Source organism: Hordeum vulgare, chromosome 4H (assembly GCF_904849725.1).
Source record: "Hordeum vulgare subsp. vulgare chromosome 4H, MorexV3_pseudomolecules_assembly, whole genome shotgun sequence".
In the NCBI taxonomy this organism is placed as follows: Eukaryota; Viridiplantae; Streptophyta; class Magnoliopsida; order Poales; family Poaceae; genus Hordeum; species Hordeum vulgare.
The window spans coordinates 306,590,163-306,610,281 of record NC_058521.1 but is presented as its reverse complement, the minus strand read 5'-3'; the positions used below and the strand labels follow the sequence as shown (position 1 = coordinate 306,610,281).

Below are 20,119 nucleotides of genomic sequence, written 5' to 3'. Positions count from 1 at the left end.
AGGAACATATACTATAAACTCCAAGAGTAATTAACACATGCATTGACAACAGAGCATGACCGATAAAAGCATAGGATACAGTCTATCAGAGGGAGAAAATACAATTTACCAATGGCACCATGTGTCAGGGAAGCAATCACAAGAATTTTTGAAAGCAAACGATCTCGTGGGACAATAACCCAGCAATGGGCCTGGCAGTCCACAAAGGATCTGATGTGAGTATCGGTACTTAAATAAGAGGAAGATAGAATACAAGGCATCAGATTTTAGAACATCTGGAAAATATCGATACTTAATTACCAAAGGAATTAGGATTTCCTGGTTGGTGTATCATAGTCACATGCTCCGATCAAATACAAGTAAGCTGAATGGATTTAGATGGACAACCAGCATAGTTGATATGTCGAGAACCAGCTATGTCCGGAAGGACGTCTGAGCCAGAAGATAATTCATGAGTATCTGCAAATGATTGTGTGCATTCACACAAAGGTAGAATCAATAAGATCAAACGAAAATCACAAAGGATTTTAATGAATGCGGCTAGACATATGGATTTAACCATAATGCAAGCAGGTGAGAAAGGTCAAGAGCAATAGGCTACTGGGGATTCCGAAAGATCGAATAGTAATCCGAGGGACTTTTGAAACCCATGACAACTAATGACGGATGAATCCCCGATAAGATAATTTGTTGCATCTCGTAAAAACAAGAGCAACTAAAGGGAAAATTTGAATGACATTTGTATGTAGTCGTCCATAGTGGTTGACGGAGAAGGGAAATCGCAAAAAGCGATGAGCACAAGTTCTCGAGAGAACATCGGAGAGTATGTTCGGAGTCTTCTGACGGATCAAGTCATCGTCTGGAATATGGGGCTCTCCAGGAGGAAGTATTTATGAGAACCTAATGTTAGAGTTAGCAAAATATTTATCCTGAAAGAGAAGAGAGAGTAGAGCCCATGGTATAGGAAAGGAGTAAAAGATACTAATACCACCCAATTGAGATGTGGACCCGTAAGCCACAACATCAGTGTTAGTAAAGTTATTCAAACACTAGACTCAACTTCGGCCAAGGAGTTGGAAAGGGGGCTACTTGCGGGCAGTCGGCTCTAATACCAACTTGTGCCGCCCTCGATTTAATCGTACGTTAATCATACACACAATGCGTACGATCAAACTCAAGGACTCACGGGGAGATATCACAACATTACTCTAGACACAAATAAAACAATACAAGCTTCTTATTACAAGCCAGGGACCTCGAGGGCTAGAATACAGAAGCTCGATAAACACACGAGTCAGCGGAAGCAACAATACCTGAGTACAGACATAAAACAAGGGGTGTCTTAGAAAAGGCTAGCACAAAAGATACAACGATCGAACTAGGTGAGGCCTTCTGCCTGGGAACCTCCTAACTACTCCTGGTCTTTAGCAGCCTCCACGAACAAGTCACCATCAGGATTGCACACGTCGGCAGGAAACTCCACTCTTGGGTTCCATCATCTGGTCGCAGCAATGGATCAAGGGGACAAAGGGGGAGCAAAGCAATGGTGAGTACTCATCCAAAGTACTCGCAAGACTTATATCAGAACTACGCTATGTATGCAACAGTATCAAAGAAGGGGGGTTTATATGTGGACTGACTGCAGCAATGCGAGAAAGAGAGAGAAGTCCTAGTCCTATCGAAGAGTAGCATCTTCAGGGTCTTGCAACAATAGACGAGAGTAGAGCATGGTAAAAAAATATTAGTCATATTGTTGCAGCAAATAATGTGAGGTCACGCCCAGAGATCCTTCCTCGACTCCCTGCGAGGAAGCAATCCCGGGGCAACTAATTCCAGTTAAGTAACAGTTGTAGTTGTATAAGATCAGGGCACAACTACAAGTCGTCTTGTAACCATGGACACGTCTATCCGAATAGTTAAATTTTCATCCCTGTAGGGGTGCACCAAGTTTCTCGTTACGCTCGATAACACTCTGGTCGGAAACACTTTTCTGGGTCATGCCCGACCTCGGAATATCAACACGTCGGAGCGTCACCTCAGCTCAGCAGAGAGGCCAGCCCGCCGGTCAAACTCCTAAGCACAAAGGGTTCGTGATCCCACTTGCCCTCCGCGCTCCTGCATGATGCGTGGGCGGCCGAGGTCAGTCCTAGCGCCCCTTAATCACAAGCGCGATGCATCTCGGGACCACTCGGGCGTGCGCGGTCCATTGCCGACGTCTGAAGAGCTTCGGCTGATACTGCGACGTCGAGTACCCATAATTCTTCCTGCGTAGCCGGTTAGTGCAAAAAGGTCTCCGATCAACCCAGATCAAATACCCAAATCCATTATCATTTTAATTATGGTCATCGACACAAACACGCGGGAATCCACCCACCTAACATCTATTCATCAAAGATCCCAGTAACATGGTCAAGTAACTGTGTGGTAGACACATCAGTGGGAATCCGAGGTATCACCCTCATTGGATTCCGAACGATGTATCCATCAAGGTGGACCTAGAGGAGTCACCCTCGAGGGTCCCACACTTGAGGGGTTGCACGACAGAGGCATCGTCGGGAATGGTGAAAGAGGAGTCACCCTCGATAATCACGACCAACTAGCTGTACTACAGAGATATCACCAGGAGTACTTTGCGAGGTGTCACCCTCGGTACCCGATACTATCTGTGTAGCATCGCACAACTAAGGGGGTGTAATTGATGTGCCGGGTCTAGCTCGTCGATCATGGATCGAGATTTGAAAACAAAGCAGGGCAACTGGACTATGAGGTCAGAGGGGAAGACTGCTCCACCTATACTAAATTGTTTAAAGGTACAATACTGAAAGTAGCGGTTCATCGAAATTAGGCTATGCATCAGATATAGGAGCTAACTACAACAGGAGAAAAATTCTAATGCAAGCAGTAGGAAGAAAGACATAGGCGATATAGGAATGATCAAGGGGGTTTGCTTGCCTTGTTGCTCTGCGGCAAAGGGCTGATCGGCAGGGTCGTAGGTGTACCCGGTAGCAGCGTCAGTCTCGGGGTCTACCGGAAGAAGAGGGGGAGAAACAATAAATAACAGCAACAGGTGCAACACTAAGCATGACATGGCAATATGCAGGCTAGGCCTGAGCTAACGCAGTAACATCCATCATAGAAGCATGACATGACAATATGCAGGCTAGGCATGAGCTAACGCAGTAACATCCATCATAGATGGGTCGGGAGAATATCACATGATATTTCCCGGGTCTGTGGCTACTACCGGTCAGTCTAAAAACGATGGAAAAGTTTAACGTTTGCTATGCAAGAGACACATGACACACGAATGGACCGAGTATCCAGGTCCGTCTCGCTCTGCTGATTAACTTTCATGTACAAAATATTTTCATCTGGATTACAAATTATTTTATATGAATTTACAAAGTTTTATCATTATTCGGGAATTTCTGGAATGATTATTTTTAATTAGTCCGAATTGACCAGGTCAATTTGACTAGTCAAAAGGGCAGGTGTGGCCCACATGTCATAGACTATTCGGTAAACAAATAAATAAACCTAACTTATATAATGAGGGGCCTACATGTCATCTATTACTAGACTAACTTAACACTAAACTAGTACTAATTTAATCCTAAACTAAACTCAGTACTAATTAAACCAGTGGCCAGCCGGTGGCACAACCAGCCATGGCTATGTACTTTACACACGTACACATTACGACACACACAATACACACACACCTAAGCATGGCCATGGCCAAGGCTGTAGCGGCATTAGTGGGCAGCACGGCAAAATAGCAGTAGCGACAGCTAGCTAGAATAGCTAATAAGCAGTAGCAAGAAGCAGCAGCAAACGGCAGCAGCAACACACAACAGCAGCAGCTAGCGGGAGCAGCAACAACGCAAAACGGCAGCAGGCAGAGAAAAATAGCAGTGGTGAGTGAGGGCGCGACCATGCGTGGACGAGCGCATGGGGGGGTGACGCTGGGCACGGCCAAGGTGCGACAGCAGGCAGCAGTAAGAGGTGCAAGCAGCAGTGGGTAGGAGAAGGAGCAGCGTAGCAACATGTACGGGTACACGGACGCTGAGCTTCAGCCATGGCGGTCGCCGGCTCATACAGGCAACTATGGAGACGGATCAAGACCGGGGTGAGGGGGTTTGAAGGAGGAGCTCACCGCAAGTCCGGTGGTGTGCTCGTGGAGGATCGAGGTGGACCGGAACGATGTGAATCGAAGACGGTCGACGGCGTTGTAAGCGATGAAGACGACGGTGATGGCGAGCGTACGGGTCGCCTACTCTCGATTTGGTGCTCGGAACGGACGAAGCCGACGATAGTGGTCCTCCTAGACGCGGTCGCAGGGCTTGGGGAGCCCGGTGGCCGCGTCTGTGCTGGAGGCATGGCGATGGCGGCAAGGGGACGAGCAAAATGGACAGGAAGGGGGCAAGCAAGGGGAACGACGCGGATAGGGTTCGGGAAGGGCCGCAGGGTCGCTTTATGGCCGCTGGGGAGGTCGGGGATGGTCGGCACGTGGCCAGATGCGGCCATGGCCGTGGGATGGCCAGCACTGCCTCCGGTGCCTCCCTGTAGCGAGGTGGGAGATGAGTGGGGATAGACTGGGTTGGATTTATCCTATGCACTAAGGCCTAATGCACAGTGGCCTTTGCCTTTTTTAAATCTTAGTTTTTCTTTTATTCTTTTTGTGTTATAATTAAGTTAGCTAGCAAAACGTTTTTGTAAAATATCGGACTTGGCCCATAATTAGTGTTGCAATTTTTAGACACAGCCACGAAAACTTTTGGGATTTAAATAAGTGGTTTGAAGCTTTTAATAATTTAAAAGGCATTTAAATTATTAATTTGACATCTACTTTAATTGATTTGGGTATTAAAACACTTTATAAAAATGTTGGTTTCTCCACCATAATTAACAGTGGATTATTTGCAACAGGAGGAATATTTTCTGTCTTTATGCTTGAAGAATTAATTTACTTGACTTTATTTTAAATTGGAAATTGGGTTTTATTTATCACGTGGAAATTTGGCTTTGTTTTTCATCGAGTTGAAACTTGGCTTTGTTAATCTTGATGATGTGGCACATTAAGGTGAGGTTACTGTAGCCTAACTACATTGATTACTGTAGTAAAAGTCGAGGATGTCACGTGAGGAGGCCCCCTATGGGTCTTGATGTTGTTTATCCTCGCGAGCCTTGGCCCCTCGCGAGGGCCTTGTCTTGGGTGGTGCCGGGCCCATTAGTTTGCTTGATGAAGTGGGTCGACCCTGGGCTGCAGGCAGGCATATCTGAGTACCCCCATTCCCAGAACGCCAACACAGTCAACCAAGCGCACTACTACATTAGCGCGAGGCCGAGTTAGGGGTGCGGGAGGGGGCTCTGGAACCCATCCACCACCCTCGGCGAGGTAGATCCAGGAACGAGCTAGAGCAGGCGACAGCACGGCGTGTCGTTGTGTCACATGCTCCGGTGAGTCCGTCACACACGTGCCCCTACGATCAATCTTAGGGGTGTTAGGTGGAGGGGTGTTGTCGGGAAAAATGACACCTATTGGAACCTCCAAGGATGCCTTGATCGTTCGGCGGGGAGAGATGTGGCGCCAAGAGCAGAGTTAGCGATCAACACCGGGAGCGTTTTTACCCAGGTTCGGGTTGCTTAGTGCGTAAAACCCTACTCCTACTGTGTTTGTTGTATTATGTGTTTACTGTAGGTTTACTTGCTATAGTGATTGGCCGTTGGCCAATGCCCGAAGTGTCTAACCCCTTAGAACTGAGCCTTGAGCCTCCTTTTATAGGCGAAGGGGTCACCAACAGTGCTCAATAGAGGGTTCATTGTCTGCACAGTGATCAGGGTTCACCGATTATCTATCTACTGCGGTGTCAGGGGCAGCAAATGCCTCGTGAGTCTCCTGGCCCGCATCAGTATGGTATTGACACGTACCCAGGTGTTTTGACACCTGGGTGTTGTGTTGGCGCATGAGGGATGCGCTGGCGCTACGGTAGTCGGTGGCACTGTGGCGGGAGGGAACACCTGGCGGTGAATGGGGCTTGCCGGGCTGGTGTCCTCGCCAGTGGCCTAGTCTACCTTCCCAGCAAGGAAAGCTTACCGGGGCCTTTTCTATCTTCCCAGCAAGGAGGGCTTGCCGGGGCCTTGAATGATTTCCCGTCAAGGAAGACTCGCTGGGGCGTCGGACGTCTTCGCGGCAAGAAGGGCTTGCCGGGGCCTTGGATGTCTTCTCGGCGAGAGGGGCTTGCCAGGGCTTGGGAGCTTGGGATTACTACTCACACCCTTGGAGGTGTGTGGCCTTGGTAGATTTGGAAGTTAGCCCTCCTGCCAGCCTTCGTCATGCCTTGCCGTCAAAGGGGTTGCCGGCGCCCGTGTACAAGACTTGGGCACAGGAGACCCCAGACTTCAGTGCAGCGACAGTAGCCCCTGGGCCTGGGCCATACACGCGCGTGAGGTGTCGTTGGGCCACGCCCAAAGTGGTGCACGGGCCTTCGTGACAGGGTATCTTGCGGTTTGGAGCCGTTGGTAGTGGCCTTTTCCCCACGTCGCGCATTGGGCGCACGAAGTGGAGAGGCATGCACACAGTGGCCATCTCACCTCCCGAAACGCTTCAGCCAGGCATGAGGCACGCGTAGTAATGGTCGGGCAAGTGTAAATCGTGGCCTTAAAAGTCGCAGCCGTGGCAGGGCCCACCCATGCATGCATTAGTGCAACAGGGCGGCTCCCTGTTCACCCCTGATCATGGGAGATTGGTCCAGAGGGGCGGCGGTTTCTGGAGTGAGGAGGGCTAGCCCACGCGCCTCGCCCTATAATTAGGGGGTCTGCGAGGGGGTTTTCCTCATCCATCTAACTCCTGAAACGCACAACACCCCCAACCTCTTCTGTAGTATATTCCTTAGCTTCTGGCGGCGCTCGCACCTAACCATGGCTAGGGGACGAGGACGGCCACCATCAGCCGCCAGAGCGGCGAGAGGATCCCGTTTGGATCGTGCTACAACTTCATGGGCCGCAGCTGCGGAGGGTGGCCCGAGCGCCCGAGGTGGCGGAGGGGCGAGGGGCCGCGGTCGCCGCGGAGGATGTGGCTGGGGAAGGCAGGGTGCTACTCCAGCACCTCTACCTTCCCCGAGGCTTGTTCGCGCGGGGACTCATGTTGAAAGGACTCCGTTTGAGTTCCTTATCAAAATGCAAGGCCGCATCAGGACCCGGCTTCAACTCCCCATCGCCTTCGCCACGACGATGAGTGAAGAGAAGCTCCTGATGCCGTCATCCGGGTGCATGGTTGCGGAAATGGCGTCGTACTGGTGGTTGTGGAGAGATCGGGGCCTCTGCTCCTATTCCTTGGCCGTGGGTGGAAGAGCTTCGCTCGTGTCCACAATCTCTGGGAGGGGCACGTTCTTTGCTTCAAGACGATGGCGGACAAACTTCTCTCCGTCAAGATATACGGGAGCTCAGGTGTACGCCTCAGCTGCTGCGAAGAGAGCTCGAGCGGGACTGAAAGCCCTTCCTCGCGCGAGGGCGACATGGACGGGATAGACGGGAGCGACAATGGGTACGGGTGGGATCCTCGGCAGGCTAAGCCTGGTTACGAGGACCTGACCTCGGACTAACCGCCAGCCGCACCATCACCGTCAGTCCGCGGCTCTCCTCCTCCTGAGTTGGGACCAATGAGCCGGAAGAACCGACGTTCCCGCATATTGCTGGCAGCTCCTGGTTCCCAGCTCCTCCGTCCCTTCTGGCCTTGTTCTCCTCCTCGCAGTGCTGGTCCAGGAGGAACCAGCCTGGGTCGCACCGGGGGCATTGCCGCTTTTTGTCTTCTTGAACTTCTGTCCGACAAGCATTGTCCCTCGCCAAAGATATTACCATAGTTTAGAGTAGTAAAAATCATCCATGTTATTTGTGTGAGTTTGCCTCAAACGAATGAATGAAATTTGTTTCCTTTTTGTCTGATCCCCCTCTTTGTATGATACACCCTTTGCATTTTCCAGAAGCTTGCCGGCTTGACTAGTCCTGCCGCTAGTGCTTTGAGGAACGAATCCTTACCAGTTCGTCGGAGGGGTCGTTACCGGCAAGACTCCTTGCCACACTCAGTGTGAAGGCGCTCTGCGTCCGTTCAGGTCGTTGAACGAGTTCAAAACAGGACCAAGGTGCACTGATCCTAGCAAGGTTCCTTCTGCGCGCAAGTTTCTCCAACAAAGATTGGGATTTCTAGAAAAGAAACAACCTATCTACTCAAAAACGTTATCTAGAGTTCTTATCACTTATCTGCCGTGTCGCGACACTTCTTCTCGCAGCGTCTAAATCTTTTGCCGGGGCCTCAGATCCCCGGCAAGCAGGATGTTACACCCCCCTCGGAAACCTCCTCGCCAGCAAGATTCTTACCGATGGTCTTTGACCATCACGTGGGAGAGGGGATTGCCAGGGCGTAACTCATTTTTCTCTTTTTCGCTAGGATGAGCCCCCGAGCGCATCCTTGGCAACGATGCGACACTTCCAGGGGAGAAAACGTTTCCGCTGGAGTGCGTGTCGGGGCTTCGGAACCTGTTGGCACATCCTCGACGGCTATGCATCACTCCACACAGGTGCGTGCGCCGGATTATGCGCCGAAGGCCTCGCCGAAGACCCCAGGCACACCCTAGACAGCAACACACTGTCCTGGAGTGGCACATGAGCCTGATGACGTCGAACTCGGGGTCTCCGCCTCCTTGGCCTGCGCTTGCGCAACGGAGCGCCTGCGCATGCGATTGGAGGCTATGGCAGAGTGTAGCGACCACCGCTATGTCCCGCTTCGGGAACTGCGGCAGTGCGCTCAACTACTGAAAATCTGGGGCAGAGCTTGCTCAGATTAGCGCACAAGTTCTCACCCCCTACCTAGCGCGCCAAAGATGTCGGAAAAAATGGCGTGCCTATGGGGACCTCCATGGATCCCTGGATCGTTCAGCAGGGAGAGTGGTGGCGCCGAGAAGAGAGCGAGCGATCAGCACCGGGAACGTTTTTACCCAGGTTCAGGACGCTTAGTGCCTAAAACCCTACACCTGCTGTGTTTGTTGTATTAGGTGCTTACTGTAGGTTTACTTGCTATAGTGATTTCCCATTGGCCAATGCCTGAAGTGTCTAACTCCTTAGAACTGAGCGTTGGGCCTCCTTTTATAGGCGAAGGGGTCACCAACAATGCTCAATAGAGGGTTGACGGTCTGCACAGTGAACAGGGTTCACCGCTTATCTATCTACTGCGGTGTTAGGGGTAGTAAATGCCTCGCCAGTTTCGTGGCCCGCATCAGTATGGTATTGACACGTATCCAGGTGTTTTGACACCTGGGTGTTGTGCTGGTGCATGAGGGATGCGCTGGCACTATGGAAGTTAGGTGGAGGGGTGTTGTCGGGAAAAATGACACCTAAGGGAACCTCCAAGGATCCCTTGATCGTTCGGTGGGGAGAGATGTGGCGCCAGGAGCAGAGCTAGCGATCAGCACCACGAACGTTTTTACCCAGGTACGGGCTGCTTAGTGCGTAAAACCCTACTCTTATTGTGTTTGTTGTATTATGTGTTTACTGTCGATTTACTTGCTATAGTGATTGCCCGTTGGCCAATGCCCGAAGTGTCTAACCCCTTAGAGCTGAGCCTTGAGCCTCCTTTTATAGGCGAAGGGGTCACCAATAGTGCTCAATAGAGGGTTCATGGTCTGCACAGTGATCAGGGTTCGCCGCTTATCTATCTACTGCCGTGTCAGGGGCAGCAAATGCCTCGCGAGTCTCTTGGCCTGCATCAGTATGGTATTGACACGTACCCAGGTGTTTTGACACCTGGGTGTTGTGTTGGCGCATGAGGGATGCGTTGGCGCTACGGTAGTCGGTGGCACTATGGCGGGAGGGAACACCTGGCGGCGAATGGGGCATGCCGGGCTGGTGTCCTTGCCAGTGGCCTAGTCTACCTTCCCGACAAGGAAAGCTTGTCGGGGCCTTGTCTATCTTTCCGGCAAGGAGGGCTTGTCGAGGCCTTGAATGCTTTCCTGCCATCCTTCGTCGTGCCTTGAAGGGGTGCGACCTTGGAGGATTTTGAGGTTAGCCCTCCTGCCAACCTTCATCGTGCCTTGCCGTCAAAGGGGTTGTCGGCGCCCGTATACAAGTCTGGGACACAAGAGACTCCAGTCTTCAGTGCACCGACAGGTGCGCGGTTGTCCGCGGGACAAAACAGAATAACCGGACTCTACATGTCAAGCAAGCGCACTACCGCATTAATGTGAGACCGAGCCGGTAGTGGGGGAGGGGGCGGCCTGAGGTGCCGCGAGCCTTAATTGCCTGCGGACCGGGCCCTATAAACAACGAGGTGAGAGATTCTCTTCCCGTCTTATCCGCACCAGACCAGCCTCGGCAGGGCTCACCTAACTACTTGACCCGCATCTGCGAGCCACCTCCACCTCCCGCCGTCTTCACCATCAGTTATCCCTCCTGTGCGATTCCGGCTCCCTCTGCCGACCCCCATACGCCGCATCATTTCTTCCCCTCATCTTCCCCGTCATGCATCTGAAATGGGAAAAGGCGGAGGCTCGTCGGGCCCGACCGTCCCGGCGGAGCCTCAACCCACGTTGGGTCGGTCGACGATTGTGAACTTCGAGGGGTCCCCGATGTTCTTGGGAAGAAAGAGAGAAGGACGGCCCTGGAGAAGATCCTACTGGTAGTCGGCTGGCTCCAATGAGTGGGGGGCCACCCAGATCTGGCCAGGTTCATGGCCTCGGGGAGAGATGGTGGCCCCCGTGGTTCCCCTACGTATCCATGCTCTTATTTCTGGTGTGCTTCTATCGTTCTCTAGGTTCCTCACCGCAGTGGTTTCGCACTACCAGATCCATGCGCTCCATCTTGACCCTAGTTCTTTGGTTCTCCTCTCTGCCTTCGCGTTCTTGTGAGAGGCCTTTGTTGGCATTACCCCTCCGTGGCATTGCTTCGCCACTTCTTCTCCCTCGAGTTGGTCTTCGAGGAGCAGTGCTCTTGGAGCACGTCCTTGAAAACGGCCGACGGATCGGTCCCGGAGGCCCTTAACGCCAAGCTCCTCCCCAAAGCAGAGGGGTTCCGGCGGCAGTGGGTGCAGGTCAAAATTGTAGATGTTGAATTCCTGTTCTAGCCCCCGCTGGCCATCACAACGCCGAATAGGGCGTGTAGGCGCGAGGAGCTTAATGACCCCCGTCTCGCGCCGGTCTTGACCAGGCAGGGAAAGCTGAAGCGGGCGGGGGTGACGATGGCGATGGCGATGTGGGAGTTTATCTGTCGATGGATTGCTCCTTTCCAGTGCCACTCCCGTCCGATGTGGTCCTACGCGGGACCTCGCGACCCAATGAGGATCCAGGTCCTACCTCTCTCCCCTGACGTCTCGTGTGAATTGCTCCATCGGCTGACCGGTGATGATCCTGACGAGCTTCCCCAGACTGGCCTCCCATTGTACAACTTCAAGACCCCGGAAGCTCTTGTCGTGGGGATACCGCTCTTCGATGAGTGGGGGTTCCTCCCTGGGGGGATGCGCGCTCCAAGGGGGCCTCGACCCTTGGGGGCCCAGGCCCATGAAAACTCCAGTTCTGTCGCCCCTCCCGCAGCCGGGGCGGGCGGTGCATCGCCGCGCGCTCCCCTGGGGCTTGCTCCGGGTCAAGTTGGGGTTGGTGGTGGTGACTGGCCGACGGCGGAACCTTCCGCCCCCATCTTCAATCCTCGACCGGGGACCGCTAGATCTCTTCGGCACGCAACCTGTGTCGGTAGGAAGAGGAGGTCGCCTAAGGGCGGCCACCCCTCGACGCGGTGGGCTCTGGTGAGGAAGAAGTAGGTCACCATAGACGAGTAAGCGCCCGTACCTCCCTTCGTCCCTTCTTTCTGTGCCTCTCTTCTAAAACCTTGTCATGCAGGCTCCCCGTTGGTGACCAAGGAGCAGGGTCGATGCCACCCGCTCCATAGGTCACCGAGCATCTTGTAGTTTCTACCCTTTCAGTCCACGGGGTGAACCTCCCAAGTCTCCCACGTGTGAGCTTCCCTCGGTCTTCCTCACCCATGGCCTTCGGCCTCCCAGAGGAGTGCCAATCCCCTCGCCTGCGGCCCCGCCTGTAGTCGTGCTGCACCTCCCTTCTGGACCACTTCTGCTCGTTGACGTGGGGCCTCAGGGGGTGCTTCCTTCCAACGAGGCGCCCGTATGAGAGCCCCCAACCCTCGAGCATAGACTTAGGCAAAGAGGCTCCTCGCGTGCCTCTCCCGTTCATCATGTAAAAAATAAGAGCTCGAGCCTGTCGGAGGTTCACGTGCCTTGTCGTGGGGTTTTCTCCGCACCGCGGAGAACGCCCTTCAGCGCCTTGGAGTAGGGCTTCCCAGCAATGAAGTCCGCGTGGAGGATGAACGCTGGCGCCTTGCGTCGGGGTGGCGCCATCTTGAAGTCGCCGTGAACCTCAGCCTCCTGCAGCGCGAGCGCGCGTGCCGGGAGGCATAGGGGTCCCTCGCCACGGCAGAGGAGGCCCGCGAGCATGCTCTTTCTGAGGCTCATTGTCTGCGCAGGGCCTCCGAGGATCACCACAGGGAGCTTTGCGCTCGTAACGCTGATCTTGAAGAGTGGGATCGGCTGAAGGCCGCCCTAAGGGGGGCTCCTGCCGAGTTCTTTACTGCCGGCATGGGGCCTTGGGCAGCCGCCGACTCACTGGCGCTTGCCGAGGTGGAGCAGAGCCTGGAGCATGAGCGTCTGGAAACAAGGGAGCGCTAGGTGTCACTCATCGAGGAATCCCTTGCCTCTCATGAGGCAGAGCTTCAGGAGAGGATAGAGAAGGGGGTGGTGGAGGCCCAGCGTTCCCTTCTCCTTGACTATCGTGCAAAGCTGAGGCTCCTGGAGTCCCGCTTACTCGAGCGTCGTGGCCACCTGAAAAATGAGGTCAACGCCCTACGAAAACGGTTGGATCAGGAGGTGGAACATCGACGGGTTGCGCTAGACGCCGAGGCTAGCGCCGAAGGTAAACTTTACGAACGAGTGAAAGGTGCGGCTTCCCTGGTTGGAGAGGCCTCCGGGAGGCGATCCACGCTCGCGGCCTCCAACTTGAGCACTCCCGGATGTTCCGATCTCTTGAGGGGAGAGCCTCCCGGGCCCTAAGCGACAACTGCGGCGAGGGTGTCTCCGGCCCCTTTGGTCCCCGATGACAGTGGGTACCTGGGCTTCTTCTTCCGCATCGTGGAGCGTCTTGAAGCAGGTGCTGAGAAGGCCCACGCGCTTGCAGAGTAGAAGAGCCGTGACCTCTTGGACCAAGGAGCCTCGGACGTCTTCAGCCACGTCTTTCGCCTCAACCCAGATTTCGACCTCGCCGCCGTGGTGGATCCGGTGCCACAGACGATCCGCGTCGCCCTGGCCGAATGCGTCGAGGTCCATGTTGAAGACCTGTTGACAAGGCTCGCTCCCGAAGGCGGCGGTGTGAGCTCTAGCGACGATGAGTCCTCCTGATCCGCAGCCTTGTCCTCCTGATATGGTTATGTATTAGGCTTGATAGCAACTTGGATGTAACTAGGGGGTACCTTTCAACGCATCCTTAGGGGACGAGATGTGTGCGATGTTTTCCTCCTGGCCATGGCCGCTGCCTTTCCCACGTTGTCATGAAGCTGATGTTCTAGCCCGCGAGCATGGCTTTGTTCGTGACGCTTCCTTCTTTCTTGTGGGGCGGTTTGAGGACCCTTCAGCACTCTGTGTCTGCAGGTCCCGGTCCCGCATATTTCCCTGCCGCCGTGAGGCGCAACCCATTACCAAGGTTGTTCCTCACGGGGCAAGTCCCCGACGCCTTGGGTATCGGCATGGGCGATACCTGGGTGGTCGAGTGGCCTTACGACCGGTAGGGCTCTTGACACATGTTGCTCAGGAGCCCCCTTGACACTCAAACCGCTCTACGTCGATAGGTCCCAGTCCCGCACATTCCTCACCCCCATTAGGTATGGCCAGGAAGGACGCCTCTAAGGGGCGGGGGCCCGCCCCCTGATACCCACCGGAATTCCAGGACGGCATCAAGGGGGACAAGTGGCATTATGACCGGTAAGGCTCTTAACGCATGCCTCAGGAGCCCCCTTTGGCTCTCGAGCGATTCCCCATTTCGCCCCTTTGTGGTTGCCTTGGGAGACCTGACGGTCTCCCATGATTTCCACGAAAAACCAATCAAAACAAAAGGAGAAAGAGGACTCGAGTTTGGTATAACAATAGACATGTAGAGAACAAATTCCCACCCTTCTTTTCTTTTAGAAACATGAAACAAAGAGATCTTGGAGCCTTTGTTAGGTCAAAATACAAAAGGGGTGGCCCTTGAGGGCCGCAACTTGAAACGCGAGAGAAGAACAAAAAAACGTCCGCGTCCGCCTCATAAGCTATTCACCGCCTCCTTCTCCCCCCAGCTTTGAGCATAGGGCTTCCACTAGGCGTGGGGTGGACCCCTTCCGCGTCCTCGGGGGCCCTGGGCGTATGCAGCCTCGGCTCCTTATTACATGAGAGTGTCACGTTGGGGCGTATCTGGGAGGTTGCGAGAGGCTTTGGCCTCGCGAGTGTCCCTACCCCCGAGGCATTGGGGCGTGAGCTTCGGGAGTCATTGGTGGACTGTGTTGATTGCCTCCATTTGTACCCAGCGCGGAGCATAAATCTTCCACTAGGCGTGGGGTGGACCCCTTCCGTGTCCTCGGGGGGCCCTGGCCGTATATAGCGTCGGCTCGTTATTACGTGAGAGTGTAACGGGATGAAGTAAGTTCCGGAAGGATTGAAGGACGATGCAGAGGTGCTACAGGTTTATGTAGGTCCCGGGGACGCTTTGAGAGCCCCATGCCTCATAGGTGCCTGCCCCGCTCATGGTCCCCGGGCTCATAGCGGCATAGTGTGGCCCATCCTGAGCGAGCCCTCCAGCATGGGGGGAGCCCCGAGCGCTCGCTGGCCGGAGAGCTCGCCCAGACGGTAGGTCCTGAGTCTCGGGTGTGTTGCCCCAACGCGCCTCGCTGGGCAACCCATGTTCCTTCGTCGGTACCCTGGGCCATGCCCCAGGCCGGGCTGGCCCATCCTGAGGGCAACGGTGGGTACCCGAACACCTGTTGGCGACCGAACGAAGCTCGCACTGGCGACATGGGCGTGTGTTCCACCCCCAGTCCCCAGGCAGGCGTCGCGCGCCCCGGAGGCAGGGGCGGGTATACCACCCCCGGCCTCTAGGTTGGGATCATCTGGCCTGGGAACATGGGCATGTGTTCCACCCTCACTCCCTCGACTGGGGCCTCTCGGCCTAGATACAAGGGTGCATCCACCCAGCCCCAAGCGAGAGGTCCCCGGTCCCGAGACCGAGACGTCTCCTCGAAGCAGCTCCCAGCTAGCAGGTGTGCCCCGCGAGGATACCCGCGCTGGATGTCCTCGCGAAGCCACCCCCGCGGCGCTGATCATACCTGTTTGCGCGGGTGCTGCCCGCAGGGTCGCGTGCGTGTCCCTTTCCGTGGTGATGGCCTGCGCTGCTTCCTTCGTAGCCCGGACGTGTGCTTGCGCGATCGTCGTCGAACTGAGCGCGCCTCGAGGGGTTGATGTTGTTGGGCATCTAGTACTCCCTCCCCGTTCCATGAAGAACGCCGGTGGTGTTGGGTGACGCCTCCCCAGCGTGTCCGGATCTCGTCCCTCCAGTAGCTCCCACCGAATCCCTAGTATAGGCGGGCCTGAGTGGATGTTTGGAAGACACCAACGTGGTTCCCCGGTTGTAGCCCCTGGCGATGCGGGCCGATGAGCGCGGCTCCTGAGGGGGCGCTTGGGTCTCGTCGGTTGCGTTGTTCCCAAGAGCGCTCCTGTGTCCGCCAGTGCGGCATCGACCGATGGCTTGCTGGCGCCTGAGCTCGTGCGCCACGAGGAGCGCGACATGTCTTTGTGTCGGGTCATGGAAGGTTAGGAGGGGGGAGGAACAGCCTGGTCGCGTGGAAGGGCCAGAGCGACGGGGGGATGCCCAGCGGTTGATGAAGGCGGCAGCCCCACGCGCTCGTCGGAAGCTCGTCCGGTGTGAACACCAACCAGCGGTGTAGCAGAGCGTTGCGGGGCGCCTTGGCCTGTTTGCGCCATCCTGGGAGAAACCTTGACATGGCCCCTACTACGACCAGCCCTAACTAAGATTGTGTTCCCCTGCAAAAGCCCTTCCCCATGACGCGGTGCTGGGCTCGGGGGTGACCTCCGTCCTGCCAATCAAGAATCCTCTTGCACCGAACAAGAACCCTTTGGGGTTGCTTTGGGAACCCGCAGCTGGCTTGAATCCCTTAACACCAGAGGGGAAAGCTTCTTTGTCTATGCCCGATCGCATCGACCCTTGATCTGCAGCGTGGCTCACACTTCCACATGAGGATGTTGGACCGTGCGACCTGGCAGGTCACCCTCGATAATTCCACTTCTCGGGGGGGAGGGGCATCAGGAGGCGCCTCCTTCCTGTAAGCCTCACGGGAAATGGTCTGGGGAGAACCAGACGATTGGTCCCTCATAAGGAAAGTTCCTCCCAAGGGTCGAACCCCTTCATGTGATGGGCCCTGGGTCGCAGGCAGGACGGCCTAGGTACCCCCGGTCCTCGAGCCCCGATAGTTTAGAACCCCCTCCGCCACCCCCGGCGAGGCCGATCCATGAAGGAGCTAGAGAAGGAGACGACACGGCGTGCCGTGGCATCACATGCTCCGGCGAGACAGTCACACACTTGAACCTAATATCTATCTTAGGGATGTTAGGGGAGGGGTGCACACTTGTTCTTGGGGGAAAATAGAAAAAGTGCAACCCACCTATCAACCAAGCACACTACAACGTTAGTGTGAGGCCGAGCCAGGGGTAGGCCTCGATCGGACCCCCCTCCACCACTCCCGGTGAGGCTGAGCCAGGAACAAGTTGGAGCTGCTCAGGAGGTGGCATGCCGTGGCGTCGCATGCTCCGACGAGTCCGTCACACCGGTGACCCCACTTTCTATCTTAAGGGTGTTGGGGGTGCGAGGTTGTTCTTGCACGAAAATAGAATAACCGTGTTGTGCCTTTCAACCAAGCACATTGTCGTGTTAACACTCAGCCTCGCCAGGGGTGGGGGAGGGGGTCTCGACCCCGCTCCACCACCCCTGGTGAGGCCGAGCCATGTGATGGGGATATGTACCTAGGGTAGGGTCTTAGGCCTGACCTACATGCCGTACAAAAGGACACTACATTGGAGAACTTAAAGATTACAAAGAAGACTCCGACGGAAATCACCATGGAGCATGAGTCAATCGAAAGAACATCCACTCGGAGGTTTCTCCCGCCATTCCACAGTTGCCATTCACTCGGAAGAACCAAAAGTCAGTCCGCAGAAGATCAGAAGCCACTGCACGGAGGCCAATGGGTAGGCATTCGACTGGTCGCCATAAGTAGCATTTATTTCACACTTTATTAGTAATGTTGACCTTTATTACCACAATAGAACCCTTGGTTGCCCGGTACTCATGAGGGGCAGCACACTCTATATAAGACACCCCTCCCCTCTGGCAAAAGGGGTCGCACTCCTTGTAACTCACACATTCAACACAACAGAAGCTCCCGAGCACTGAGACGTAGGGTTGTTACCCCCACGAGAGGGGTGTGAACTCATACATTTGTGTGTACAATATCGGCGTAGCTAGGAATCTTCCCTCTCATTACTTGCCCCTAACCTCTACTGTCAGGATCGTTCTCACGGCAGTTGGCGCTCATCGTGGGGCACGCGTCTATGCGACTTAAGTAGAATTTGCAATTTTCTTCTACATCATGTTTTCCGGCGGTGGTTTGTTCCACGGCTACGAGATCCGTCTCCGTGCACTCACCTTCGTTGCCGACGACTCGGCATCGCTTCAAGAAGAGCCTCTGGACATTGAGGCGCTCCCGATCCATGGGCAACACACTTCCGTGCAGGCTCCTGCGGTGTTCTTCTTCGCCAGCCGATGACATCGGTGTCGTTTGCTCTTCCTGTTATTCGTCGCCACAAGTGATCTGGTCACTCGTAGCTCCAGTGTTGGGTGAGACATGCGGAGGCTCGCCGAGCGTCATCTCCGTAGGTTGCGGCTATTGATCTCGCCGACTCACTTCACGGCGTGTTCGACTCGGCGTCAGATCAGTCTGACACCCCTTTCGGGTGCGAGAGCTATGATCCAACGACTGAGGTTCTTATGGCGGGTTCATACCAAAGCCCGTTTGGCTACGGTCGCGGTAGACCGTAGAATGAGCAGCAGTGCAGCGATAGTTATTTATGGGTGTATCTCAAAACAACGTCCAGGTATTCCATACTCGAGTTCTGAATGTTGCAGCCGCTGCTAGGATTGCATATTCCATTCAACCTTCGGGTTCAGATGCTGGCAGAGGTTTGGAGCAGATCTGAGCATTACTTCAGGCAGCACAATAGCAGAATTCGGCTTTTTCTCAGTCACACAATAGGTTACACAGTGATTCACCCAAGGCAGAACACAGTTCAGTTGACTCGTAGCCCGGGGTCACCTCTGAGTCGTAGGGCCGGAGGTAACCATGTAGATTAGTACAAAGATCAGAGGCGATCTTAGTTTGCTCCTAGTTATCACCACGCTGACCACCATTGAGTTCTTACTCCCCCGCGGAGTCGTTCATATGTGCCCCGGCACTATGACGATAGACGCCCGTTCGGTGATGAGCGAAGTCCTGGGTTCGATGCGAGGAATGTCCTCTTAGAGAAGCAGATTGACACGGGCAGGGCTCACACGGATGGTTATGATAGGGATCATCTGAGTGGAAGTGGTGTCGTTGTGTGTGGCACCGAGTACTTCAGCAGAGCCATTCGATCCTCTAAGATTCCCCCCAACTTCAGGTTGACAGCTAGAATACGCACGTTCACTTGTGAGTCAAAGCCAGAAACATGGCTAGACGATTACCGAGTGGTGGTGCAGATAGGTGGAGGAAATGATAATGTAGGCATGAAGCATTTGTCTTTGACGTTGGATGGTTTAGCCTAAGCGTGGCTTAATCAGTTGACTCCTTCTAGCATCTACTACTGGGAGGACCTTACTCAAGTGTTCATCATAACTTTCAAGGGCACGTTCAAACGCCCCACTGGTTTGTCTGAGCTGCAACACTATGTGTAGAAACCGAATGAAAGTTTGAGGGATTACATTCAGCGTTGGACCACCCTCCATCACACAGTGGAAAATGTTTCCGAGCACCAAGCCGTCTACACTTCAAGGCCGGTGTTAGGTACACAGAGCTTTATCTGAAGTTTGGTCGGATAAGAGATATGTCCGTGAGAAAAATGATGGAGATTGCCACTCGGTATGCCAATGGCGAAGAGGAGGACCGCCTCCGCGACGGCATGGGAAAGGCAGTCGATAATGATGCTGGTGGTGGCAATTCTAGTCAGAAGCAAAAGCACAAAACCGATGGTTCTGCTCAGGCAGAGGTAGCCGCTGTGGCGGCGCAAGGAAAAAATAAGGGGAAACCCAAGAGACAATTTACCCCCAATAAATCAAAGAATCGGTCAAGAACAGACATCCTAGATATGTCGTGTGCAATCCACATGAAGAAGGATGAGGAAGGCAATTTGATATTTCCCAAGCACACCATTTGACAATGTAGATCACTAATTCAACAGTTCAAGGAAAGACAGTCGAGTGGGAAAAGTTCTGAAATGGAAGATGATGAAGATAAAGAGGATTTTCCTAAGGTCAATGCCACTTTGATGATTTTTGCCAATGTAGAAAGCAAAAGTTGACTAAAAATTATTAACAGGGAGGTCAACATGGCTATTCCTGCCACCCCCACATACCTCAAGTGGTCTGAGACTCCTATAAACTTTGACCAGTAAGATCACCCTGCTCATGTCGCTACCCCGGTCGGCAAGCTCTGTTGGTGGATCCTGTTGTGGGAAACATTCGTCTCCGCAAGGTTCTCATGGACGGAGGGAGTGGATTGAACATCTTGTCTGCACATACCCTCAAGGGGATGGGCATTCCAATGTCCCGACTCAGTGTGAGAAGCGTGCAGTTCCACAGAGTCATCCCTAGGAAGAAGGCCAAGTCACTCGGTCAGATTGCGTTGTATTTGGTGTTCGGCACCGACAAGAATTTTCGCAAGTAAAAGTTGTCGTTTGAAGTTGTAGACTTCCAGAGCACATATCACGCCATCCTTG

At 54.2% G+C, this 20,119-nt stretch overlaps 1 protein-coding gene across 2 annotated transcripts; it reads right to left on the bottom strand.

Moving 5' to 3' along the window:
* Positions 1–1,350: 1,350 nt before the first annotated feature.
* On the bottom strand, positions 1,351–4,552 carry LOC123446437 (proline-rich receptor-like protein kinase PERK9). Of its 2 annotated transcripts, none has more exons than XM_045123042.1 (2): positions 4,157–4,542; positions 1,351–1,499 (listed from the first exon to the last, which is right to left on the bottom strand). In XM_045123042.1, the coding sequence occupies exons 1-2, from the start codon at positions 4,525–4,527 to the stop codon at positions 1,496–1,498; spliced, it is 375 nt and encodes a 124-aa protein (XP_044978977.1). In that variant the 5' UTR covers positions 4,528–4,542; the 3' UTR covers positions 1,351–1,495. The 2 variants fall into 2 exon arrangements, with proteins under 2 accessions (XP_044978977.1, XP_044978976.1); XM_045123041.1 differs by lacking the exon at positions 1,351–1,499 and adding an exon at positions 2,985–3,024 and having other exon boundaries at positions 4,157–4,552.
* Between the last annotated feature and the right edge of the window lie 15,567 nt (positions 4,553–20,119).

Excerpts from the sequence above, each read along its gene's own strand:
- LOC123446437 (XM_045123041.1), bottom strand. The coding sequence starts at position 4,527 with ATGGCCGCATCTGGCCACGTGCCGACCATCCCCGACCTCCCCAGCGGC.